Source organism: Torulaspora delbrueckii, chromosome 7 (genome assembly GCF_000243375.1).
Source record: "Torulaspora delbrueckii CBS 1146 chromosome 7, complete genome".
In the NCBI taxonomy this organism is placed as follows: Eukaryota; Fungi; Ascomycota; class Saccharomycetes; order Saccharomycetales; family Saccharomycetaceae; genus Torulaspora; species Torulaspora delbrueckii.
The window spans coordinates 485,729-507,050 of record NC_016507.1 but is presented as its reverse complement, the minus strand read 5'-3'; the positions used below and the strand labels follow the sequence as shown (position 1 = coordinate 507,050).

The following is a 21,322-nucleotide window of genomic DNA, read 5'->3' as shown; positions in this document are numbered from 1 at the left end:
GATTCCACCTTAAAGCTGATCTACAGAAGCTTATTAAAGTGCAACGGGATGAGTGCTAAAAACGGTGAAAGGCCCACTGTTTCGACTTTCAAAATACTGTTGATTTTTAGGATAATCAATGCGATAACTACGAGGACATTTTTCCAAGCAGATGAGTTTTGGCAAGCACTGGAACCAGCTCATCTCAAGGCCTTTGGATATGGCAAATTAACTTGGGAATGGGAACATGGCCTTAGAAGCTATGCTTTCCCCCTACTATTTGAGTTGACCTACAGGCTGGTATATCTGGTTTCTTCGTTCTTTAGAGTCCTGATCGATGCCTGCACAACGCCAATAGCCAGATATCTCTTGAGTAAAGGCTGTTCAGAAACTCATGTGAAGGATTTATTGAAAATTTTTTATGAACTACCAGAGGTCTTGGAATATCACGGAGTGATCTATGCACCAAAGCTCGTTATGGCATTTATTGCAGCTGTCGGGGAATATTACACTATTCAGCTGGTACAGAAGCTTTATCTACTGTCATTGGACAAATCTAAAGATTCAAAGGCTTCCCGCCTGTCTAAAATCAAAAAATTTGCCCTTGTATTGACTTTAACGAATTTCTTCAATTCATTCATAATTACAAGAACCTTCATTAATTCATTTGAAATGGTTTTAACTTGTGTGGCTCTATTTTATTGGGATTGGACGGGAGGTGAGTGTATTCAGGGGTTCGACTTCACGAAATCGCTGTTGATAGGCATCTTTACCTGCCTACAGAGACCCAGTAATGCAGTTATATGGATGACTTTGGGTGGTTTCCTTATCTGTCGCTTGGTTCAACAACAAAAGTATGACAGGCTGGCATACTTATTGCGGAAATTATTCACAGTTTTTACACTAACTGTGCTACTTAATTGCATTATTGATTACTATTTTTACGGCGAGCTGGTCTTTCCCATTTTCCGATTTCTTAAATTCAATTTCACTAGCCCATTATCCAATTTTTATGGAGTATCGCCATGGCACTTTCATATTACTCAGAGCGTTCCGATAACGCTGGGATTGAGCACTCCGCTATTCGTTTACGGACTTTTTGCACCATCGAGTAAAAGGAAATATTCAAGCGTCTTTATTGATCCGATGCTACAAATCAAATTCATTATATTTGCCGTACTGCTCTCTCTATCCTACTTGCCACACAAAGAATTTAGGTTTATCTATCCACTACAGCCATTTTTTACGTCAATCGCTTCACTAGGTCTTTCCAAGCTTGCCGATTCGTACAATCCAAAATCCAAGATGGTGAGAGAATTAGTTTGGGGCTTCCCATTTATTTCAATATTTGCTGCCCTCTTCCTGAACACATTTAATGAGGCAGGCGTTGTTTCTGTCACGAAATTCTTGCATGAGATACCGACGGTTCAAAGTGTGGGATTCATTATGCCATGTCATTCTACACCATGGCAATCGTACTTACACCGGAATGACATCAAGGATCTTTGGGCTATATCTTGCGATCCGCCATTACATCTGCTGAACGATCCTGACGCCTATAATAAGCTACCTCATTACATGGATGAAAGTGACTATTTATATGAGAACATACCCAGTTTCATACACAAGAATTTTCCGCCTGTATGTCAAAAGAATGAGAGTGAGGACACAAAAAGCTATAGTCATCAGTGGCCAGAATATCTTGTTATTTTTGAACATCTAAAGTATGGCTATTTTGCTTCACTCTTAGAGGACTCACCGTATGTTGAAGTGTACAGAGGTTTCAACTCATTCTTTCATTGGGACTCGAGAAGGCAAGGAGATGTTCTCGTTTATAAAATACTGATAGAGAATTAAAATCAGAGGTTCCACTTATTCTCTTTGGATATTTGTGGGGCTTTTTTCGATGCATTCTGAACAACCTCCCTCTTTGGAAAAGGTCCAGGTGAATACGCCAAAGCTCTCTTGACTTTATCGTGACGCGCTTCAACGAATTGCTTTACGAGAGATTTGTAATGACTATTATTTTCCGCGATTTTCTCCAGACTCTTGAAGCATTTATTGGCTAAGGCCCATTCTCCAAGTAAAGCACAGCAGTCGAAATAGCCGATGAAGCACTCCAACTCAAAGAGCTCCATGCCAAGTTTGAACCATTCCTGGGCCTTGTATAGATTTTCAAAGTAATTCATTTCAAGAAAACCCAATGCTTTGAAGGACTCCTTATACCCTTGAGTGGCACAATTTTCCATTAAGGTTCTGGCTTTCAGTGGATCGGAGTTCATGTAAATTTGGGCCAGATAGAAGTAGGAGTGTACCGAGTACTCTAAGGGACTGTACTGTATTGATTTCAGGAAATAACGCTCTGCTGGTATTAAGTCCGTTTTGTGAAAGCTAAACTGACCTAATTGCCCATAGACTTCACCAGCCAAGAATGTATCTGACTCCAATTCTAAAAAGCGTCTATAGTAAGTTTCCGCTTGTGAATTGTCACCAGCCTTCAAAGCCAGATCGCCGGTTAATTTCATCGTCAGATGATGCTTTCTCTTGTATAGATCCTTAATTAGCAACTTGGCATGTAATACATCATCCGAGGTATTCTTGGAAGGGTTCTTTAGTACATTGAACGCCAATAAAGACACTGCATCGTTATTGCCCATTTCGGCTGCTTTGTCAAGCAAAACGTTCTCTAGCTTCAGTAGATGACGATTGACACTCTTGGTCCTCGATCGTACCTTTTCTAACACTTTCTTCATTACCATAACGTCGGAAGCTGTTATACCGGAAGTTACTGGGATATCTTCACTGTCCACATTATTGTAAGCAAGCTCAAACAATGGATACAATTTCCCAAAACTCAATCTGCTATCCAGCTCGAACAATATTCTGTTGACCATCCTCTTTTGCGGAAAGATTTCATTGAAGGAAGGTCTTAACACCTGTGATCTCGTACTAGTGTAACGTCTAGCAAAGCAGTAGATCGATCGATACCTCATTTCATTCCTATCAGCATTCAGCACTTAACCTAAGATTCTTAGTAACCGCCTAGCCAACTTTTGTGACAGTAGTTCGATCAGTGCTTATTTTTTTATTGATTTACCGACTTTTGAATAAATGCGTAACGCTCTTAATATTAAACAGTAGTTGGACAAAAAATCAATTCATCGCATTGAAGGCCCTCCGTTAGCAGATTATTGATGCAATTAGAACTGATATGTTTAAGTTACAAAGGCTAAGCTTGTTGAGATTCTCAAGGTGGCAGGGCCTGAAGAAATTCAGTAGATCGGCGATAAATAGTGCGCCAGACTACTCGCATGTTGTTATAGGTGGAGGAGTGGTGGGTCAAGCAATTGCTGCGGAGCTAGCCAAAGTACCCAGCAACAGTGTTTTGTTGCTCGAAAAGAACGACAGGTTTGGGACTGAGACATCTAGTCATAATAGCGAGGTTATACATGCAGGCATATACTACCCAGCGGACTCTCTGAAAACTAAACTATGTATTGAAGGTAAGAATATCATTTACAATGAACTGGATTGGCTTAAAACAGGTGTTAGCTGGAAAAAATGCGGTAAATGGGTTGTTGCTCAAACAGATTATGAAGAGTCAATTAATGAAGCTCTTTATCGCAAGTGCAAAGATGAATTGGATGTAGATGTCGAGCTCATATCTTCGCAAGATACATCAAGGAAGGAGCCTTCTATCAGAGTAGGGAAATCGGCTGTCAGCTCACCATCAACTGGGATTATAAACTCGCATTCCTTGATGGATTATCTATTAGGGACGATTCAACAAAATGATGGAGACACCGTCACTGGATCTGAAGTTATTGGTCTAGAATATAAGGATGGAGCTGGCTACACTGTCACTACTAAAGAAAGGTTTCCTGGTGAGGATGAAGTGGCAGAAATTACTGCTGAGAATGTAATTAACAGTGCTGGACTGTACGCCGATCATGTGAGTAATATGTTATTACCTAAGGATCGTCATAAAAGGCTTTATTTCGCTAAAGGTAACTATTTTAAACTCAAGAGCGGTGGTTTCCCGTCTGTGAGCAGACTAATTTATCCCGTTCCACCTGAGGATGGGAAATCACTTGGAACTCATCTCACAATAGATATGAATGGCCAAATCTTATTTGGCCCAGACTTGGAGTATGTGGAATCGAGGACCAATTATACCACAAATTCTCAGAACATCCCAGCAGCCTTCGAAGCGATTTCCCGGTATTATCCCCATATCCAAGTGAGTGACCTGGAGGTGGCATCATGTGGTATTCGACCAAAGCTTTGTGGACCTGACTCTTATCAATTTAAAGACTATTACATCAAAGAAGAAGAAGGGTTCCCTGGATTCGTCAACCTCCTTGGTATAGAATCTCCCGGCCTTACTTCCAGTATTGCAATCGGTCGGTACGTCAAACGGATATATCATGATTAATTTTATACAGATGTGGCAATAAGCCGATATACAACAAAAAATCGTGTTACGATCTTATATGTACCAAGGATCACGATATCTTGATGCTAAATGGATCTGAAGGTGCTGGAGCCTCCTTGAAGTAATCACTTTCTAGACACTCGACAGCATTCCAACGTTTTTGAGGGTTCATTGTCAGCATTCCACACAGGAAGCTAAGTGCGTTCTCACTAGCAGCGATAAATCTCCTCCTAAGCTCTTCCCTGGATGGTGGTGGATATATTTGAAGCTTATTATAAGCAGAAAAGAATGAAACATCTGGCCAATCTGCATCTGTCGGTGTCCCTAAAGCTCTAAAGGTCACCTCGATTTGATCTACGTCGTTCTGACCCGGCAAGTAGGGAATTCTCAGCATGAGCTCTGCAAATATGACACCTGCGGACCATATATCTACTGCTGACGTATAGTGCTTAGCTCCAAACAGTAGTTCGGGCGCTCTATACCAACGAGTAACAACGTTACTTGTCAGTATCTCCTGTGCAGAAGGGAAAGTTCTAGCCAGACCAAAATCAGCTACTTTAATTATACCCTCTGGCGACAACAGCAAGTTATTTGGCTTCAAATCTCTGTGCAAAATAAAATTCCTGTGACAGTGGTGAACACCTCTTAAAGTCATTAGCATCCATGATTTTATATCGGCCGGCGTAAATAGGATAGACCTGTCCTTTATGACTTTCTCGAGGTCTGATGGTAAGAACTCTAACACCAAATTCAAATTGTCGTATGCCAGAAATATATCAATAAGTTCGATAACGTTCTCATGTTGAATTTCTTGTAGATATTTTACTTCCCTGATGGCCGACATATCGAGCCCATCCTTGAACTCAGAGGTCTTTATTTCTTTCACAGCTATCTTCCTCCCAGATGATTGTTTAGTTCCAAGGTAGACAACCGCATATGTACCTTCACCGACCTTCCTCTCTGTAGAGCACTCGTTAGTAGCAGTACACTAAAAGATTGACAAAAAAAATAGCTTGATCATACCCTTTGTGTATTCAACCTGGGACATTTACGATGTTCCGATAGAGTCCACTAGCACACTTCCTCTATGCTGTAATTACCTTTTCTATATTATTACTGATCTACCTAATAGCCGAACTATAACAATTGTTCATCTATAATATAAAAATATGAAAAAACCACCAAAGCAAATTAATTGGAACTATGAGTATCTCCTATACCATCAGGATGCTCACAAGGAGGTCACTTCCTTCCTATGGGCTAATTGCAAGAAGATGGTCCTCGACTGTACCTGAAAGTGGACTAAAGCTCAAAGAACTTCATCCATCGCTACTAAAGAGAGTCGAAAAGTATGTGGAAGAGCTACATGGATTAGAGCGTATGCTATCTGATGGTGGCTCCTTTAATGATACAAATCAAAAACTGTACGCTAAAGTTTCTTATATTAAAGATATTCGCGATAGATACCTCGAGCAACTGGAAAGTTTGAAAGAATTGCAAGAAATAATTGACGAAGATCCTAGTCTCAGGGATGATGCTCAGTCGGAATACGAAAAACTGGTTCCAGAACTAACAGAAACTTCTAATGAATTACTAAGAAAACTGATACCACCACATGAATTCGCTGATAAAGCATGTATTTTAGAATTAAGACCAGGTGTAGGTGGTATCGAGGCTATGATCTTTGCACAAGATCTGCTCAACATGTATGCGGGATATGCACAGAATAAGAAGTGGAAATTTCATTTAATATCAAAATCAGAGAATCAGAGTGGATCAGGTATAGTAGATGCCATATTGAGCATAGATGAGCCTGGTTCTTACAACAGGTTGAGACATGAGGCTGGGGTTCATCGAGTACAGAGGATTCCAGCTACGGAGACCAAGGGCAGGACACATACCTCGACCGCTGCCGTTGTCGTACTACCTCAGATGGGTGAGGAATCCGAGAAAGCATCGGATGCTTACGAGAGAAGTTTCAAGCCAGATGAGATACGTATTGATGTTATGAGGGCAAGTGGGAAAGGTGGCCAGCATGTTAACACTACAGACTCAGCCGTCAGAATAACACACTTTCCGTCTGGCATTGTCGTCTCCATGCAGGACGAAAGATCTCAACATAAGAACAAAGCCAAAGCATTCGCCATTCTCAGGGCTAGATTAGCAGAGAAAGAGCGTCAAGAGAAGGAAGAGAAGGAGCGGTCTGTTAGGAAGGATCAAGTCACCACTACTGATAGATCTGACAAGATTAGAACTTATAATTTCCCCCAAAACAGAATCACTGATCATCGTTGTGGATACAATATTCACGATATTGAGGGAATCATGTCTGGAGAAAGGCTCGACCATCTCATCGACGCCATGGAGGAATACGATGCCGATGCCAAGGCCAAGGAGCTCCTGGAAGAGGCATAACATTGAAGCATAGATATTCACTGTAAATAGCTAACTGATATACCCTGAACAGAGTTTTTGATTTGATCATCATAGGTTACTCGTGACACACAATAGTGGTGCGATGCGCTTAACGAGCATCTTCCTTATAAAAGATGACAAACTACCATCAGTAACAGATCCCCACTTCATCTGCCCTGCCACGGTTAAAGCATGACTGAGACTATCGAACCCCAAGTACTATTCAACTACAAGTCCGCTGTAGGGATTGGGGAGGTAGAGAGATATGTCATCAGCTATGATCTGTACGAAGGCAATGAGATTCCTTCAGATATATCGTTAGATTCATTGTGGTTGAAAGTCAAGAACATAGAGAGTCTCTCTTACAGGGCAGCTTATTTAGCAGGGCCTTTCATACTCTACTGTGATGTTCGAACCAAAGATTACCATCACTCTCAGAAGATAATAGCATCGGTCGATCAGCCAAGGTTTGAGCCCACTTTACAAGCTCAGCAATCATGCATTGCTGAACTATCAGTGCATCAAATCAAGCCACAATATGTGTGGATAGTGGATATTATCAGTCAAATTTTATTCACCACTAATACACAGGTATCATTTGAAATTGTGTTGGGGAATTGCAAAGAGGCTTTGATTGATAACGTTGCCAGCGGTATACCCAGTAATCTGGATGTGAGCAAAATTACGATAACAAGATTGACTACGTTGGACCTCTGGAACTTACCTGCAGAAATAAACCTACATCAGAAGAAGAAGAAGCATTTGGTTATGCTGACTCATGGATTGCATTCCAACGTATCTGCAGATATGGCCTATATGATGGAACAAATCTATAAATCCCAGGAGAACTATCCCCACGAGCAAATAGTAGTGAAAGGCTATACAGGGAATACATGTCAAACCGAGCGGGGAGTAAAATACTTAGGCACAAAGTTAGCTGAGTACATTATCAAAGAGGTTTATGATGAATCTATGACTAAAATCTCGTTTATTGCACACTCTTTGGGTGGGCTGGTTCAAGTATTTGCCATTGCTTACATTATGGTAAGATATCCATGGTTCTTTAAGAAAGTCACACCTGTCAATTTCATTGCCATAGCTTCTCCATTCCTTGGTATAGTCACAGATAATCCAGCGTACATTAATCTGCTGTTGTCCTATGGAGTCATTGGAAAAGCAGGACAAGATTTGAGCCTTGTGAAAGACGCCGCTTATGGAAAGCCTTTGCTTTCGTTACTACCTGGGGATCCGGTAAAAGGTGTCATGGCTCGTTTCAAAAGAAGAACATTGTACATCAATGCTGTTAACGATGGCATTGTACCGCTATATACGGCTTCCATGCTCTTCCTGGATTATGACGATGTTTTGAAAGAATTGAGAAAAGTAGAGGATGAAGAGGGACTGAAGGCAGAGCCCTCCAACATTGATATCCCTCAAGGGAATTTCTTGAGCCGAACAGTGGTATCTCCGTTTACCAAAGTGATCGGTCTTCTGGCTCCTCAGAAATTCCCCTCGAAAAATTCTACAATACCAAAGATTTCCTTTATGGAATCAGCTGTATCATTGTTGATTCCTCCATTACCTGACATTTCCTTCATTTTGGACCCAAATTCAAGAGATCCGGTGATAATTCATGATAAAGTATACACAGAGGACGATATTCCTCAAGAACCTGCGGAAGATGAAGGAACCTTTGAAGCAAGCACAAATATTCTATTGTCATCCTTTACAGCAGATCGCGGTAAGTCGGGCAAAAGTCAAATGGTTGAAGAATCGATTGCAAGGCACTGGCACAAGGGTCTTTCGTGGCGTAAGGTAGTCGTAGCTCTAAAGCCAGATGCACATAACAACATCATTGTTCGCCGAAGATTTGCGAATGCGTACGGCTGGCCCGTCCTGGATCACCTAATTAGTGTTCATTTCAATGGTGATGATAAAGAACTGGTTGGAGATGATGATCTACCCGTCAGTGCTGAAAGAAATCGTACCAAAATAGATCTCGAAGAACCTGATAAAAATGTTGAATGGATTACTAAGGCTGACAATCCAACCATCTTCGATGAAGGTCCTACTGGAATGATATCGACAGTAGGAGATATGCTTGGTACATTTTTTAAGGACCGCCTCTCCTCGTTTGTGAACGCAGAGCCGATCTCGACTAATAAAGAGAGCAGGTTACTCTCATATGAAGATACAAATGGTGAGATTCAGAGCTAGCTGTCTTTCGTTTGATAATACTTAGCTTCCAGTTATTTACCACACGCATGGGACTTATATTACATTCCCATATGCTACTCTATATAATGCGTCCTGGATTTCCGAATCCTTCAATTTTTTGATAGACAGCAATGTTCTTAGTTCATTATATTCTGCCCTTTTGATGTATGAAGTTTCGAAAAATTCGCTGTGGTTCGTATCGTATTTCAAATCCAAGATCGCGAGTAGTTCAGTAATGACGATTTCCTGACTACTAACGGCAGTGTCAGGTAGGTTTAAAGACTCTTTTAAAGCATGAAAATCTAGTCTGAACTGGTTTAATCCAATCCGATTGAAACGGTTCAGCTTAAGGATGGATTCGATGAAATAATTGACAATGATATTCAATAAATCGTTCTTTATTGCTAAAGAAACTTCGAGAGGAATGTCTAATGAGTCGAGACCGAGAATGATCCTACTCATAAGCTTTATTGCGTTTACCACTTCTGCGCTAGTATTACTGCTTTGTTGATTTTGCGAGCTCCATGAGCCAATCTTGAAATAGTTTCGCAATGATTCCTTAAGTAATTTCTGGATTCGGTGAACCATTGTAGGTTGTGTCACATCATCGATGATCTTTCTGTACTCAGTCAAAACGCTTTGGAACAATGACTGATAGTTCTTGCCTTCCTTCTCATTGACGATATCCGTCAAAGAGATCATTATATACTCCTGTGAGAGTTCAAAGATTCGTTTGTAAACGGTACTGAAGTTTTGCAATTTGACCAGAGTTTGGTAAAGTTCTTCCTCATCCGTATGTTGCTTATCTAAGGCATCCACTGAAACAAGATAATCCATGTAGGTTGAAGTAAGCCCGATAAAGATCTGTGAGCAACTCAACAGTTTATACCTGCGTAGTGATGGCGCTTCTATTTCGTAGAAAGGCGTCAAAGTCTCGAAAGCCCTGTTTAAAAGCTTTAAAAAATCAGATGCAGATTGAGCCATTTCCTTGGGATTCGCAGTAATCTGTTGGTATTGTCTTGTTGCTATCCCGGCCTGATGACTTAGCCATAGATCCCAGATTTCAGGTGAGATGAGTGAAATTAGGCCATCTCCGTGGTAATGAAATTTATGTGACAAATTTCGGTCCGTATTAAGGATCTGCGAAATCAGTGTTATAATGATACTACGATCATCCCTCATCAGATTGGCGCGCACTTTATCCCTGATTGGTGCCAATACATGGTCGATGAACTGTTCAAGTACAAACTGCTTTGAGAGCCCTTCATCGTGGAAGATACTTATAGCCTTGTGTAAATTCTCTTGCAGATAATCGTTCAAAAAATTAAAATAGGTTTCCAATTTGAAAGTATCCTTGTGGAAATGATATGTGAATCTGATCTTGAAATTGTTGGCAATACACTCGAAATTCCATAATCGCGGTTTACCACCAAAAATGAATTGTCCTAGATGGTACAGATCGGTAGAAGCCTGCCTCATGGTATCAATGGCTACCGGCACGAATGTCTGGGTATCCCATTTTGTCTCAAGAAGAGTCTTTTTGAATTCTTCGCTTAAGATATGGGCCTCTTGTTGGCAAATCTCTTCAAACCTCGTGTAAACAGGCCCAGAACTATCAATATCGACTAGCTCATCGTACCAATACTTGAGTTTTTCCAACGAAACTTCGTTGGTACTATCGAGCTCTTGGTCCAACGCTTTTAGCCGTTCCTGCGCCTTCTCTTGAGCTTCCTGTTCAAGGTAAAACGATTCTAATTGCCTTAGGACTTTCAAATCACCGTACTTCTCTCTGAGAGATTGTACATTAGCCAAACTAGTTGCCTTGTGCACAATTTCATCCACCAATTCATTATTCCTCTTAGCGACTTCTAATGCCCGTTCTTCGAAGACACGAGCCCGTTCCAACTGTTTAGCCAGCTTTTTTCGTTCTTCCTCGATCCCAGCGATCTTCTGATCGATCTCAAATAGGTCTTCAACGCCGGCTAACATGTTTTTGTCAATGTTTTTATGGGCTTCAAGAATTCGTGAACTTACAAGGCGTTATAAAAGACACTAGTTGCAAGGACTACAAGATAAAGTAATACGACTTGTTGAGTGAGAAGTCTTATTCGTACGCGTAGATTGGTAGTGTCCCGCTAGATAATTGCTGTTCTTGAGTTAACGAATAGCTGAAGAAGTCTGCCCTGTAAGATGCTTTTGGCTTGCGATCTTCAATTACTTGCAACACATGAACCTACGTAAGACGTAGACCTTACAAGAGTTCGAATGGTTGACTTGCTGAGCTTACTCAACCAGTCTGAAGCTCGAGGTCTGTTGGGGTTGGATACCCCTTACTCTTTTTGCTCCTTGCAGCATTTGCAGGTCGTCAGATATAAAACGCCCCCTCGCATTCTTGTTGAGACACCTTCCCATCACCACCTAACCAAACACGTCCAAGATGTCAGCAGGAGGTATCAAGAGACCAGTGCAAATTGAAGAGTTCAAGACGGCTATTGGCGACATGTCGAGTGAAGAGCTTGCACATCTGAAACAAGAGATCGAGAACTGTTCTTCACACTTAAACCGTTCGAACGCCCGTTTAAACAAATACATAGCCAAGTTAGAAGGTCGTCATAAGCCTGGGGAGGACGATGAAGAGGATGAAGAGTTACAGAATATTGAAGAGGGCGATTTACAACTTTACCACGACTCATTGCATGAGAACGAGATCCTTTTAAAGAACTATAACGAGAGACTCGAAGCATTGCATCAGGAAAACTTGTACAGGTCCAGTGGTCGCAAAGCAGCTGGCTAAATATCTGTTTAATATACTTTTGTAGTAATTGCTGCGTTTGTGCTCGGAGTTGTATAATATCTGGGGTAGAGAGCCTTTGTTCGAACTTTTCACTTTTAAGAAAGGCATGAATGTTTTAATCGTATTAGCGGTCATTGTGAGTGTCGTGAGAGCCTCTTTGGCCTTGAACGATCACTTGTCGTTCGTTTTACCAGCTATCAAGGGTGCTGATGCCCGTACTAGGGCGGATGGTGGTCAATTCTGCTTTGAATTAGAGTCTCCCTTTGCAGAAACTGGCTCAGAACTGTTATTTGTAGTAGATGTGGTGTGTGGACTACCTCAGCACACAGATGTGCACCGGTTTGGTGGAACAAATGTACAAAGGGGAAAGCAGTCGTTGGATATGGCCATTTACAATGCTGAGAATGGGGATTTGATACGTTCAAAGCGTAATCTACCCGTGGGAACCTCTGTGATCGAAGTGAACCCCTTTGGAAGTCGCCGATTCAAATTCTGCTTTGTGAACCTGAGTTACGACTCTTCCTGGAGGTTCCTTGATGTTCAAATGAGTCTTACAGTTAAAGTGGCTACTTATAGATCTTTACAGGGAAGGAGACGCAAATCGCTGTTATTCCATGAAATGGCTATCGATACGATGCAAGAGATGGACCACTGTGCTAAAAAACTACTCACAGTGACTGAAACCCGTGAGAATAGTGAACTTTTACGGCTTGAGAGACAAAGACGAGACTTCAACGAAGAAGTTTTCACCTGGTTACTCTACGGTGAAGCAGCTTTTACAGTCGCCGTAGTTAGCTCTCAGATTTGGGTCGGATCACACTTCATGCATCAATTCCGGGATAGGGCTAGAGACCTCAGACGAAATAGAAAGCTTAGCCATTGAGTTGATCTTTTTGTTGTTCTTCATGCTTTAATTTCAGTATGTTGAAAAATTAACTTTGATGTGAAAAAAAGTCATATAGCTAGTCATCGATACATAATAGTCGTCGGAAAAAGTTACAAAATGGGTCTTTCAGTTACAGAGAAACTTTATTTGTATGACTCGTTGACGAGTAATCCGGTGGTTAGACCAGATGGTAGGAAACCGCATCAGTTTAGGCCCATTGAAGTTTTCACGGATTTTCTACCTAGTGCCAATGGATCTTCGAGGATAATTGCCAGTGACGGTAGCGAATGTATTGTAAGTATTAAGGCCAAAGTGATTGACCATACAGTTGAGGATGAATTAATCCATGTAGAGATAGATATCGCGGGACAGAGGGACGATTCGCCGCAGGTTGAGACTATGACTTCACTGTTGAATAATGTGTTGGAACCTAGAGGTGGGATTGATGTGTCGAAATTGAGACTTACTAAGAGGTATAGCTTCAAAATATTTATCGATGTGCTGTTGCTTTCATCAGCTTCACATCCGGTCTCTTTGATATCGATGGCTATACACTCTGCATTGAATTCTACATGTCTACCGAAACTTGTCTCAAGTTTCGATGACTTGGAAGTGGAAGAGTTGCCAACCTTCCACGATTATGATTTGGTTAGGCTCGAACTGAGTGCTCCAGTGGTATTTGTCGCTGCCATAGTTGGTGACAGTATACTTATGGATGCAGCAGCAGCGGAGAGTGAAGTTTCTAATAATGGGCTAATCATTACGTGGTCAAACGGTAAAGCAATCTCACCGATAAGAACAGTGGCACTCAATGACTCGGACGTGAAAGGGTTTGATCCAAAGATTTTGCAGAAGGCTATAACGATGGTGGAAGAATATGCTCCTGATGTACTTCGAGCTCTAAATAACGCATAATAATTTACATATGTTGAATCGTGTACGAATGGACAATAACAGCTGTAGCGGTTTGAATGTTCATTGATCTGATGACGCCAAACTGCTGGATCTCTAAACAGAGATCCAGTTGGCTCAACAGATCACCTGGGATACCGTGCGCTTCGGTACCTAGCAAAATTAGTGATTTCTTGGGGAATTTGTAATGGGTATCGAGTTTGACCGAGTTATCTGTTTGTTCAAGTCCAATCAACACATAGCCCTCTTTCTTCTTCTCTTGCATGAAATCAGCGATTCCTTGAATCGATACTTCAGCCATGGGCATCCATCTATCAGCCGTGACGGCAACATTTTTGAATTGTGGATGATTCTTCACTCTTATATCCTGCACCGCCAGTAGGCCCACACCAAGCACATCGCATAATCTACAAATACCACCGAGGTTGGGCGGTTTGTCGACCAGTGAAGACACAACGATTAGGTCCGATCTTGTTACATTTTTATCTGGGGTATCGCTATCAATGTCCATTAATGTTTCCCATGCACCACTCTTGGTTTGAAGTTGTGTAGACTCACTCGACATATCTGCCATATTGGCTGCATATCTGTTAGTACTTCTTTTCAATAGCCACAGTGAACTCTCGTCCTGACCAACTGGAAATAGATTTGTTGAAGGTAAATATTGTTTAAACTTCTTCTCAGAAATAAACGGCAGGTCGTGGTCGATAGTCTTCTTCATTACGCCGCCAAAAATTCCGATTAAGGTGAGGTCGGCATTTATATCCCAAAAATTTGCATCACCAGCTCTGTACCGACCGCTCATTTTGGTGCTTTCAGCCTTGTCGAAGAGTCCTTTAATGATACCCTTCAGAGTTGTATCCTTAAATGTTTCCTGGAAGGATGGCCAGAAGTCAAGCATTAAAGAGTTTGAAAAATGCCTGACCAGTGGTTTATTAGAAGTTGCATTTGGCACCACTTTACTTGTGAACTTGCTCAATAACGAAGTGAATCCAGTAGCTTTCATAAATTTATGTGCTTTCAAGACAAGGTAAATTATTCTTTCGGCACTTACGACAACTATCGGTCTTGCATGATCGTCCATTAATGAGAATATCTTATCTTCCAGATTGCAGGCATCTTGCTGACCATAATTCTCGGATAGCGACAAAGAAATGAGCCACTCCATGTATATCCTAATTATGGGTGAGATTTCTTCCACGAGGTTTGGTAATACGAACCTTGCAGCAGTATCAACTAAGTTGGCTTTCTCCTGCGTGCTGACGCATAAAAGGATCAATTGCCATTCAAGTAATCTCTGGATCTCTTCAACACCATCAGTCTTCTTTTTGGCGACAAGTAGATTAGTGCGATTGATAGTCTCTGAAACAAACCTATCTTTAAAATGATCAGAAGATTGCAATAAAGCAGTTATAACATCAATCTTGGCTGATGACTCTTCGATCCCGTATGTGCGTTCATAAAGACCGCTGGAGCCGCTATGATATGCACCTATCTTCTTGTCAAACAAAGTAGCAATAACTGTCTTAATTTGAAAGATGTTCACCGTAGTTTGAGTACATGTAAATATCGCAATCATTGTGTCAATTAGCCACCAATAATCGTCATTTTGCTGTAATTGCTTTCCATGAAGATGCATGAAATACTTAATGTTTTGGCCCATCAAAGGTAGCATGCTTCTCCTGCTATAGGCCTGCTTGACAATTTTTCGGCTGTATTCATGCTGCTTATCAGCCAATTTCTTTCCCTCTTTTGATGGAAAAGAGGAAAACAATAAAACAGATGGATGAAATAGGCCATTAATAGTTGAAAGATGTAAATCTCTCTGTTTGAGTACTAGTCTTTCGGCGCTGAAACTATCCCAAATCGTTGTTAACAGCCCGAAAATGCGATAAACGTAGCTCCAGGCTTCTTGAGATTCTTCGTTACTGACATATGTCGTCAAAAAATAAGCACACAACTCAGATGTTCCTTGATCTCCCTTGAAGTTACCGTTGTCGTTCCGTACATTATTCTCGAGCATGGATATAAACTCGTTAACTTCATCTCTATCTTTCAAAGGATTAATCTTCAAGCAAAGTGAAAGTAGATCGAAGTAAACACCATATAAATCGTCCTTGGTTTTGAAGTCAACGAGCGTGCAAGAACTAGTGCGTTCTTTGATCAATTCATAAAGATCTTTTAATTGTGGCCAACTTAGTTCAAATGAGTCTATGGTGTTTTTGAAGATCTTTTTATAGACTTCAACAAAGAACTTCAACTTATCGCCCGAAAATTCTTGCGTGACTGATTCATACAAAGGCTTCAGGTCAATCGATTTCCAAGTATTGGTACTAAACCCTGGGTAGTCGACAAAAAGATGAGTGCACTCGTAATTGACTTCCTTTCCGTTAAGCAGGGCAGCTAGGTACTCAGTAGCATTTTCAGTGTATACTGGAACGTTTTCTCCTGATCTGGCGACCTCAATCAATAGATCGCGTGTCACCGGTACATCATCATATTTCCATAGGATTATGGCTATTAATTCATAAGTTTGGCCTCTGCCGAGAAGCTGTCTTCCAGCATCTGGTCCAAAATAAGTCAATGCGAAATCCTCAAACAGTCCTGCCATTGGTGAAAAGAACTCGTAACTGCCTTGATTACGTTTTATATGCGACACAATGCATTCGGCCCATTCGATAGGTGTAACTGATGGAGAAACGTGAAGAAGGAATTTTAGATAGATAGTTTGAATTGTTGTTTCGAATACGGCATCTTCGTTCTCGAACTCGAATAGTTTTGTTATCAGTTCCAGATGATTGGCATTCAGTAATCTTGCGTTCTTCTTACGCAAAGAATTTAGGATACCCAATGAGATATATATTCTTGCAGGATCAAATGAGCCCCCCTGATCGACAAGTGTTTCCAACATGGCCTCAACCACAACATCCGCTTGTTCTGCAGACTCAGTTATTATCGCAGAGATAAAATTGGCCAAATGTTCACCATAGGGACAGTCAGCGCCATCACTATTAAAGAAATGGGCTTCCATAATAGACGGTAAGAAAATTGCCCTTAAGGTGGTCAAATCGGTAGCAAACACTGATTTATCTCTAACTTGAAACAACAGTGATACCATGTATTTTCTAACACTTTCCATTGAAGCTCTGAGCCCAGTAGAAAATAATATTAATCCCCAACTTGGGTTCAAGAAGGCCCCTTCGTCGAGAAGCTTCAAGATGCCTCCACTTGCCGCTTCAATTTGATTCAACGCAGTATCCAAACTAACAATTTCATAGAGTGTCATAAACTCTTTCCATGATTGAACGAACTTCGACCCATGCAGGGGATCCCACGATATCAAAGAAGTATAAAAGGACTCGGGCCACGTAGAAATTTTCTTTACCGTTAGCTGCAAAACCGAAATTCCCAGTTTACGGTACTCGTGAACTTTTTGGCTAAGTGCAGCTCGAACATGCATCCAATACTCATCTCTTTGTATAAACTTTTCAAGTGCTGGAGTGGGGTCTGAAGCCACCAGGAACCTTAGGAGAAAAGACAGACCATTCCTTTGCTTCCAAGGGCAGTCAGAATCACCGCTTAAAACTCGGTCAATTAAATCCCAAGTGTTACGATCAAAAATTTGATCAGCCTTGCATCTTTCAATTATATCATTAATATGCCATCTCATTAGTTTAGAGCACTTGGATGTCACAATTTCGTCCTCACACCCTAACAATAGCATTATAATTCCGTCTAGCTTTGATTTATGAGTTTTGCTCGAGAAAAGGTATACTAATTCCAAGAAGGCAAGAAGCACAACCGCTTCGCACTCTTCTTGGGGCCTTGGAAAGTCACACATCATCTCTTGAGAAAAATCATTGTCCCCAATATTCTTGATATAGTCCACAAGTTGACTTCCAATCCATTGTTCCACCATTTCTCTTACAACGTCCATCTTGCATGTAACCTGAGCTAATGTACGCATTTCCGCATCCTGAGACAGATCCTGCCACTGGTTTTCACTTACATCTAACATTCTCGTCTTGATAACCTCAAAAATGTTCTTTCCCATCTCATAAGGAATCTCTAGTCCCGTAGAATCCAACAGTTCAACCACATCATTGAATCTGCCCTCATCAACTAGTTCCGTAAGCAACAGGACTCGCGCTTCATGTGGAAGGTACCTCGAAACTACAGTACCACTTGACATCCTCAAACAGCCCCCAAAGACCCTCTATAAAAGCTCAATGGATCATAATAATGTTCTTTCTGTAGCGATGAGTTCAACTTTTCAGATTCTTAAACTATCAAAACTTCACCGGTCACGTGCGAAGGGCTGCGAAGCTCAGAAACCTACAAAAACCCCTTTAGAATGGCCATCACTACGAGCAGTTGAACGAAAAGAGGTATATAGAGAGGTGTTCAGTCTACTAGGTTGGTCAGTGGGGATCTGAGAACTTATATAAAATGGTTGTTGGTAAAACAAGGAACTCTTACGCCGTACTGGAAGAAGATAACCCCACTGTTGAGCAACAGCAAGATGGAGAGAGTAAGCGTAAAGAAGAGGAACTACCTAATGAAACCAAGGACGCTTTCAATGCAGAGGAACAGGAAAATATAGATTCGGGCAAAAATACGCCAGAAAATTCGAAAAATCATAATCCAGAGAGTCCAACAGCTACGGATGAGTCCTCAACGACTGACAAAGAACCTGAATCGATACCGTTAGACTGTTCAAAGGATTCGGAATTTGAAAAAAACAGCATACCTGATTCTCAACAAAGGAACGAATCGCTGGAGGATGCTTCAGTAGAGATGGACTCTACGGATGAGGTCTCCGGTCGAAACGATGACGATTTGAGAGACTCTAGTGTGGATCCTGCAATGGTACACACCGCTATTACAGAGAAAGATAACCCATTTATGCAAGTGCCGAACGATGAGAGTGGTGGAATTATTCTTGAGAGCAGTCAACCGAATTCAAAACTGATGGTAAATCCAAACGATGCGTATGAGGATGATATTGATGACCTCTTGCCATTAAAACACGGCTCGGCTGGAAACAATCACAATAGCAGTGGTGAAGATAGCATAGACGTAAGACGACATTCGTCCGCTGGTACGATACAACATAAGGGCGGCACTGGAGAGTACTCTAATACTGACAAAGTTCAAATTTTGGAGGCAAACAAACTATCAGAGGGTCAAGGAAGAACTTATATTGGTTACACGATCAAGTACAAGGGCAACATGGTACGGAGGCGATACAGCGATTTCGAGAGTCTTAGGAACGTGTTGGTAAAGCTTTTCCCCATGAGTTTGATACCACCAATTCCTGAGAAGCAGAGCATCAAGACTTATGGAAAAGCCATAGCAACATCGAAACCAAGTTACCTGCTACCTTCGGAAGGGACGGGGTCAGTGGATTTGTCCCTGTCAGTGATAAATGGATCTGTGAACAATAGCGACGAAAGATTGATACGGCATAGAATAAGAATGTTAACAGGCTTTTTGAATAAGCTTTTACAAAATGCAGAAATTACAAGGACTTCAATAATAAGTGACTTTTTGGATCCCAATAACTCAAACTGGAGTGATTTTATTGCAAGTTCTGCAACTTTTTCTTCGTTACCCAAAAGTCCATTACAATGTAATCCATTGGATCCCACAACTACGACCAGAATACACGCATGTTTACCAATTCCGTATTCAGCATCACAATCATTATTACATAAGGATGGTCCAGCACCATCCGCCGAGACTAAGGATGGATTTCAAGGGATTGAAAAGGACTATAAAAGATACGAAAGTATCTTAAGTGACGGTTTTTACAAGTACAGCAGAAGAATTACAAAGAACATGTACGATTTGAAACACTCTATGAAAGATTTGAGTGAAGCATACGCTCAGTTCGCATCGAATCAAGGCCAGGGAGCAGATTTAGCCGAAGACTTCTCCCATATAAGTGATGCGTTTGATGAATCCGCCGTACAGCTCGAAAGTACTGTGGGAAGATTTTACTACAATGTGAATGAGCCCCTGAGTGAATGCGTGCATATGGCTGGATCTGCCAGAGATTTGATAAAATTTCGTAAGTTGAAACGCATTCAGTTGGAGATGATTAAAAAGGCTTTGGCGAGTAAGAAAAGTCAATTAGAGAAATTAGAAGAGCATGAGAAAGAACTTCAGAAAATCGACGCGGATATTGATCAAGAGATGAGTAAGAGTCAACGAGTCAATTTACAGCATCCTCAACCGAAGACTTACAGTGGTAGGCTTTTGAATAAATTTAACAAATTGGCAAGCATGGTGAAGGAAACGGTTAATTACCAGGATCCCGACCTTGAGACGAGTATGTCAACTTTAAAAACAGAGATTCAACAGCTGGAAGAGTCTCTTGAAGTAGCAGAGAGTGACATGAAAGTTATCACTACTGTCATCCGAGATCAAAAGCTCAAAGAGTTTTCCCAGGAGCGTGAGGAAGAACTCTCTGAGATTCTAAGAAATTACTCCAAATATTTGAGGGAATATGCCCAAAGGAATCTTGAAATATGGCGTGAGGTTAAATCGACTCAAACTTAGTTTCAATCGGGTGCAGGCAACCCCAAAGGCATTGACTCGGTATACATAGCATTCAGTATATTCATCTCATAATCCAATTTATGTATTAAGGATTAACTATGATTATGTGAAGGGACAATGTTGGTTGAGGATTAAACAACAGTTACTCTATCCATGCCACTGCTTTTTTTTAAAGCACGTATATATGGCCAATTCAATTGCTTAAAGAAAGGAACGATATTGGCATAATACGGGAACCTTAAGGTACTTGTCATGTTACAGCTAATGGCAGTTACGATATGATACGCCAATTTTCTCGGATCAATGTCTGGCGCTAAAAACTTTGAAGGTGTTTTAACCTTGGCAAACATCGAAGTGTTAATCTTACCTGGACAGACCAAAAGGGTCCTTATGGTTCCTGATCCCTTTTTTCTTTTACAGAGATTCTTGGTTAAAGACTTATGAACAGCGATAAGTCCGCCTTTGGAGGCCCCATATGAGGTAAGCCTTGCTGGGGTTATTTCCCCCAGTACCGATGCAATGTTGATGATATAGCCATGCCCTATCTCAAGCATATCAGGTAAAAAAATGTTAATCATAATGTATGCGGCAATAAAATTTACATCGATAATTTTCTTGATCTCATTATCTGGTGTATTTTGTAATGAATCAATTCGAGTTATCCCCGCGTTATTGAACAACATAGTCACAATTCCATGCTCTTTCTTAATCAATTTTTGCAGCGATTTTACTGTCTCGTAATCGGTAATATCGCAATAATAATAAAGCACTCGATCACTATCGCTAAATCTTGCTGTTGGTGGGATGACATCGATAATGATAATTTTCACTTTTTGAAGAACCAATTGATGAACCAATTCCAAACCCAATCCTCTTGAGCCACCAGTGACAATCGCAATAGTTCCTGCTGCGAATGGAGAATTCTCAGGCGTTGTCCAAAATCTTAGATCTGTAATATATCTGCTAAAAGGACTGGCATGCTCCGAAAATGAAGCTCCTCGACCCAAGGAAGACAATTTCATTAATTTCTGAATTTTCTCGAATTAAAGAGATTATTTGGAGCTCGTTGAGAGGGCATATCAATCCGTATCGATTGTATTTATCTACTGACACAAATTAA

At 41.0% G+C, this 21,322-nt stretch overlaps 13 protein-coding genes across 13 annotated transcripts; 8 read left to right on the top strand and 5 right to left on the bottom strand.

The window, feature by feature from the left end:
• Positions 1-48: 48 nt before the first annotated feature.
• Positions 49-1,836, top strand: GPI10 (putative glycosylphosphatidylinositol-alpha 1,2 mannosyltransferase; the record flags this gene model as incomplete). Its single annotated transcript, XM_003682795.1, has 1 exon — positions 49-1,836. One exon carries the CDS (start codon positions 49-51, stop codon positions 1,834-1,836), a length of 1,788 nt encoding a protein of 595 aa, XP_003682843.1.
• Positions 1,837-1,838: 2 nt separating this feature from the next.
• On the bottom strand, positions 1,839-2,972 carry MSS2 (Mss2p; the record flags this gene model as incomplete). The annotated part of the gene is made up of 1 exon (XM_003682794.1): positions 1,839-2,972. One exon carries the CDS (start codon positions 2,970-2,972, stop codon positions 1,839-1,841), a length of 1,134 nt encoding a protein of 377 aa, XP_003682842.1.
• Positions 2,973-3,190: 218 nt separating this feature from the next.
• On the top strand, positions 3,191-4,414 carry TDEL0G02630 (NAD(P)/FAD-dependent oxidoreductase; the record flags this gene model as incomplete). Its single annotated transcript, XM_003682793.1, has 1 exon — positions 3,191-4,414. The coding sequence occupies one exon, from the start codon at positions 3,191-3,193 to the stop codon at positions 4,412-4,414; it is 1,224 nt and encodes a 407-aa protein (XP_003682841.1).
• Positions 4,415-4,484: 70 nt separating this feature from the next.
• KIN28 (TFIIH complex serine/threonine-protein kinase subunit KIN28) lies at positions 4,485-5,462 on the bottom strand (the record flags this gene model as incomplete). Its single annotated transcript, XM_003682792.1, has 2 exons — positions 4,485-5,374; positions 5,438-5,462. 2 exons carry the CDS (start codon positions 5,460-5,462, stop codon positions 4,485-4,487), a joined length of 915 nt encoding a protein of 304 aa, XP_003682840.1.
• Positions 5,463-5,617: 155 nt separating this feature from the next.
• MRF1 (Mrf1p) lies at positions 5,618-6,829 on the top strand (the record flags this gene model as incomplete). The annotated part of the gene is made up of 1 exon (XM_003682791.1): positions 5,618-6,829. The coding sequence occupies one exon, from the start codon at positions 5,618-5,620 to the stop codon at positions 6,827-6,829; it is 1,212 nt and encodes a 403-aa protein (XP_003682839.1).
• Positions 6,830-7,021: 192 nt separating this feature from the next.
• On the top strand, positions 7,022-9,046 carry TDEL0G02600 (lipase ROG1 family protein; the record flags this gene model as incomplete). Its single annotated transcript, XM_003682790.1, has 1 exon — positions 7,022-9,046. The coding sequence occupies one exon, from the start codon at positions 7,022-7,024 to the stop codon at positions 9,044-9,046; it is 2,025 nt and encodes a 674-aa protein (XP_003682838.1).
• A 54-nt stretch (positions 9,047-9,100) lies between these two features.
• TIP20 (Tip20p) lies at positions 9,101-11,035 on the bottom strand (the record flags this gene model as incomplete). The annotated part of the gene is made up of 1 exon (XM_003682789.1): positions 9,101-11,035. The coding sequence occupies one exon, from the start codon at positions 11,033-11,035 to the stop codon at positions 9,101-9,103; it is 1,935 nt and encodes a 644-aa protein (XP_003682837.1).
• Positions 11,036-11,483: 448 nt separating this feature from the next.
• Positions 11,484-11,840, top strand: TMA17 (Tma17p; the record flags this gene model as incomplete). Its single annotated transcript, XM_003682788.1, has 1 exon — positions 11,484-11,840. The coding sequence occupies one exon, from the start codon at positions 11,484-11,486 to the stop codon at positions 11,838-11,840; it is 357 nt and encodes a 118-aa protein (XP_003682836.1).
• A 106-nt stretch (positions 11,841-11,946) lies between these two features.
• RRT6 (Rrt6p) lies at positions 11,947-12,723 on the top strand (the record flags this gene model as incomplete). The annotated part of the gene is made up of 1 exon (XM_003682787.1): positions 11,947-12,723. The coding sequence occupies one exon, from the start codon at positions 11,947-11,949 to the stop codon at positions 12,721-12,723; it is 777 nt and encodes a 258-aa protein (XP_003682835.1).
• Positions 12,724-12,843: 120 nt separating this feature from the next.
• RRP42 (exosome non-catalytic core subunit RRP42) lies at positions 12,844-13,641 on the top strand (the record flags this gene model as incomplete). The annotated part of the gene is made up of 1 exon (XM_003682786.1): positions 12,844-13,641. The coding sequence occupies one exon, from the start codon at positions 12,844-12,846 to the stop codon at positions 13,639-13,641; it is 798 nt and encodes a 265-aa protein (XP_003682834.1).
• Positions 13,642-13,645: 4 nt separating this feature from the next.
• TRM3 (tRNA (guanosine(18)-2'-O)-methyltransferase) lies at positions 13,646-17,830 on the bottom strand (the record flags this gene model as incomplete). The annotated part of the gene is made up of 1 exon (XM_003682785.1): positions 13,646-17,830. The coding sequence occupies one exon, from the start codon at positions 17,828-17,830 to the stop codon at positions 13,646-13,648; it is 4,185 nt and encodes a 1,394-aa protein (XP_003682833.1).
• A 257-nt stretch (positions 17,831-18,087) lies between these two features.
• ATG20 (Atg20p) lies at positions 18,088-20,202 on the top strand (the record flags this gene model as incomplete). The annotated part of the gene is made up of 1 exon (XM_003682784.1): positions 18,088-20,202. One exon carries the CDS (start codon positions 18,088-18,090, stop codon positions 20,200-20,202), a length of 2,115 nt encoding a protein of 704 aa, XP_003682832.1.
• Positions 20,203-20,333: 131 nt separating this feature from the next.
• Positions 20,334-21,224, bottom strand: TDEL0G02530 (short-chain dehydrogenase/reductase; the record flags this gene model as incomplete). The annotated part of the gene is made up of 1 exon (XM_003682783.1): positions 20,334-21,224. The coding sequence occupies one exon, from the start codon at positions 21,222-21,224 to the stop codon at positions 20,334-20,336; it is 891 nt and encodes a 296-aa protein (XP_003682831.1).
• Positions 21,225-21,322: the final 98 nt, after the last annotated feature.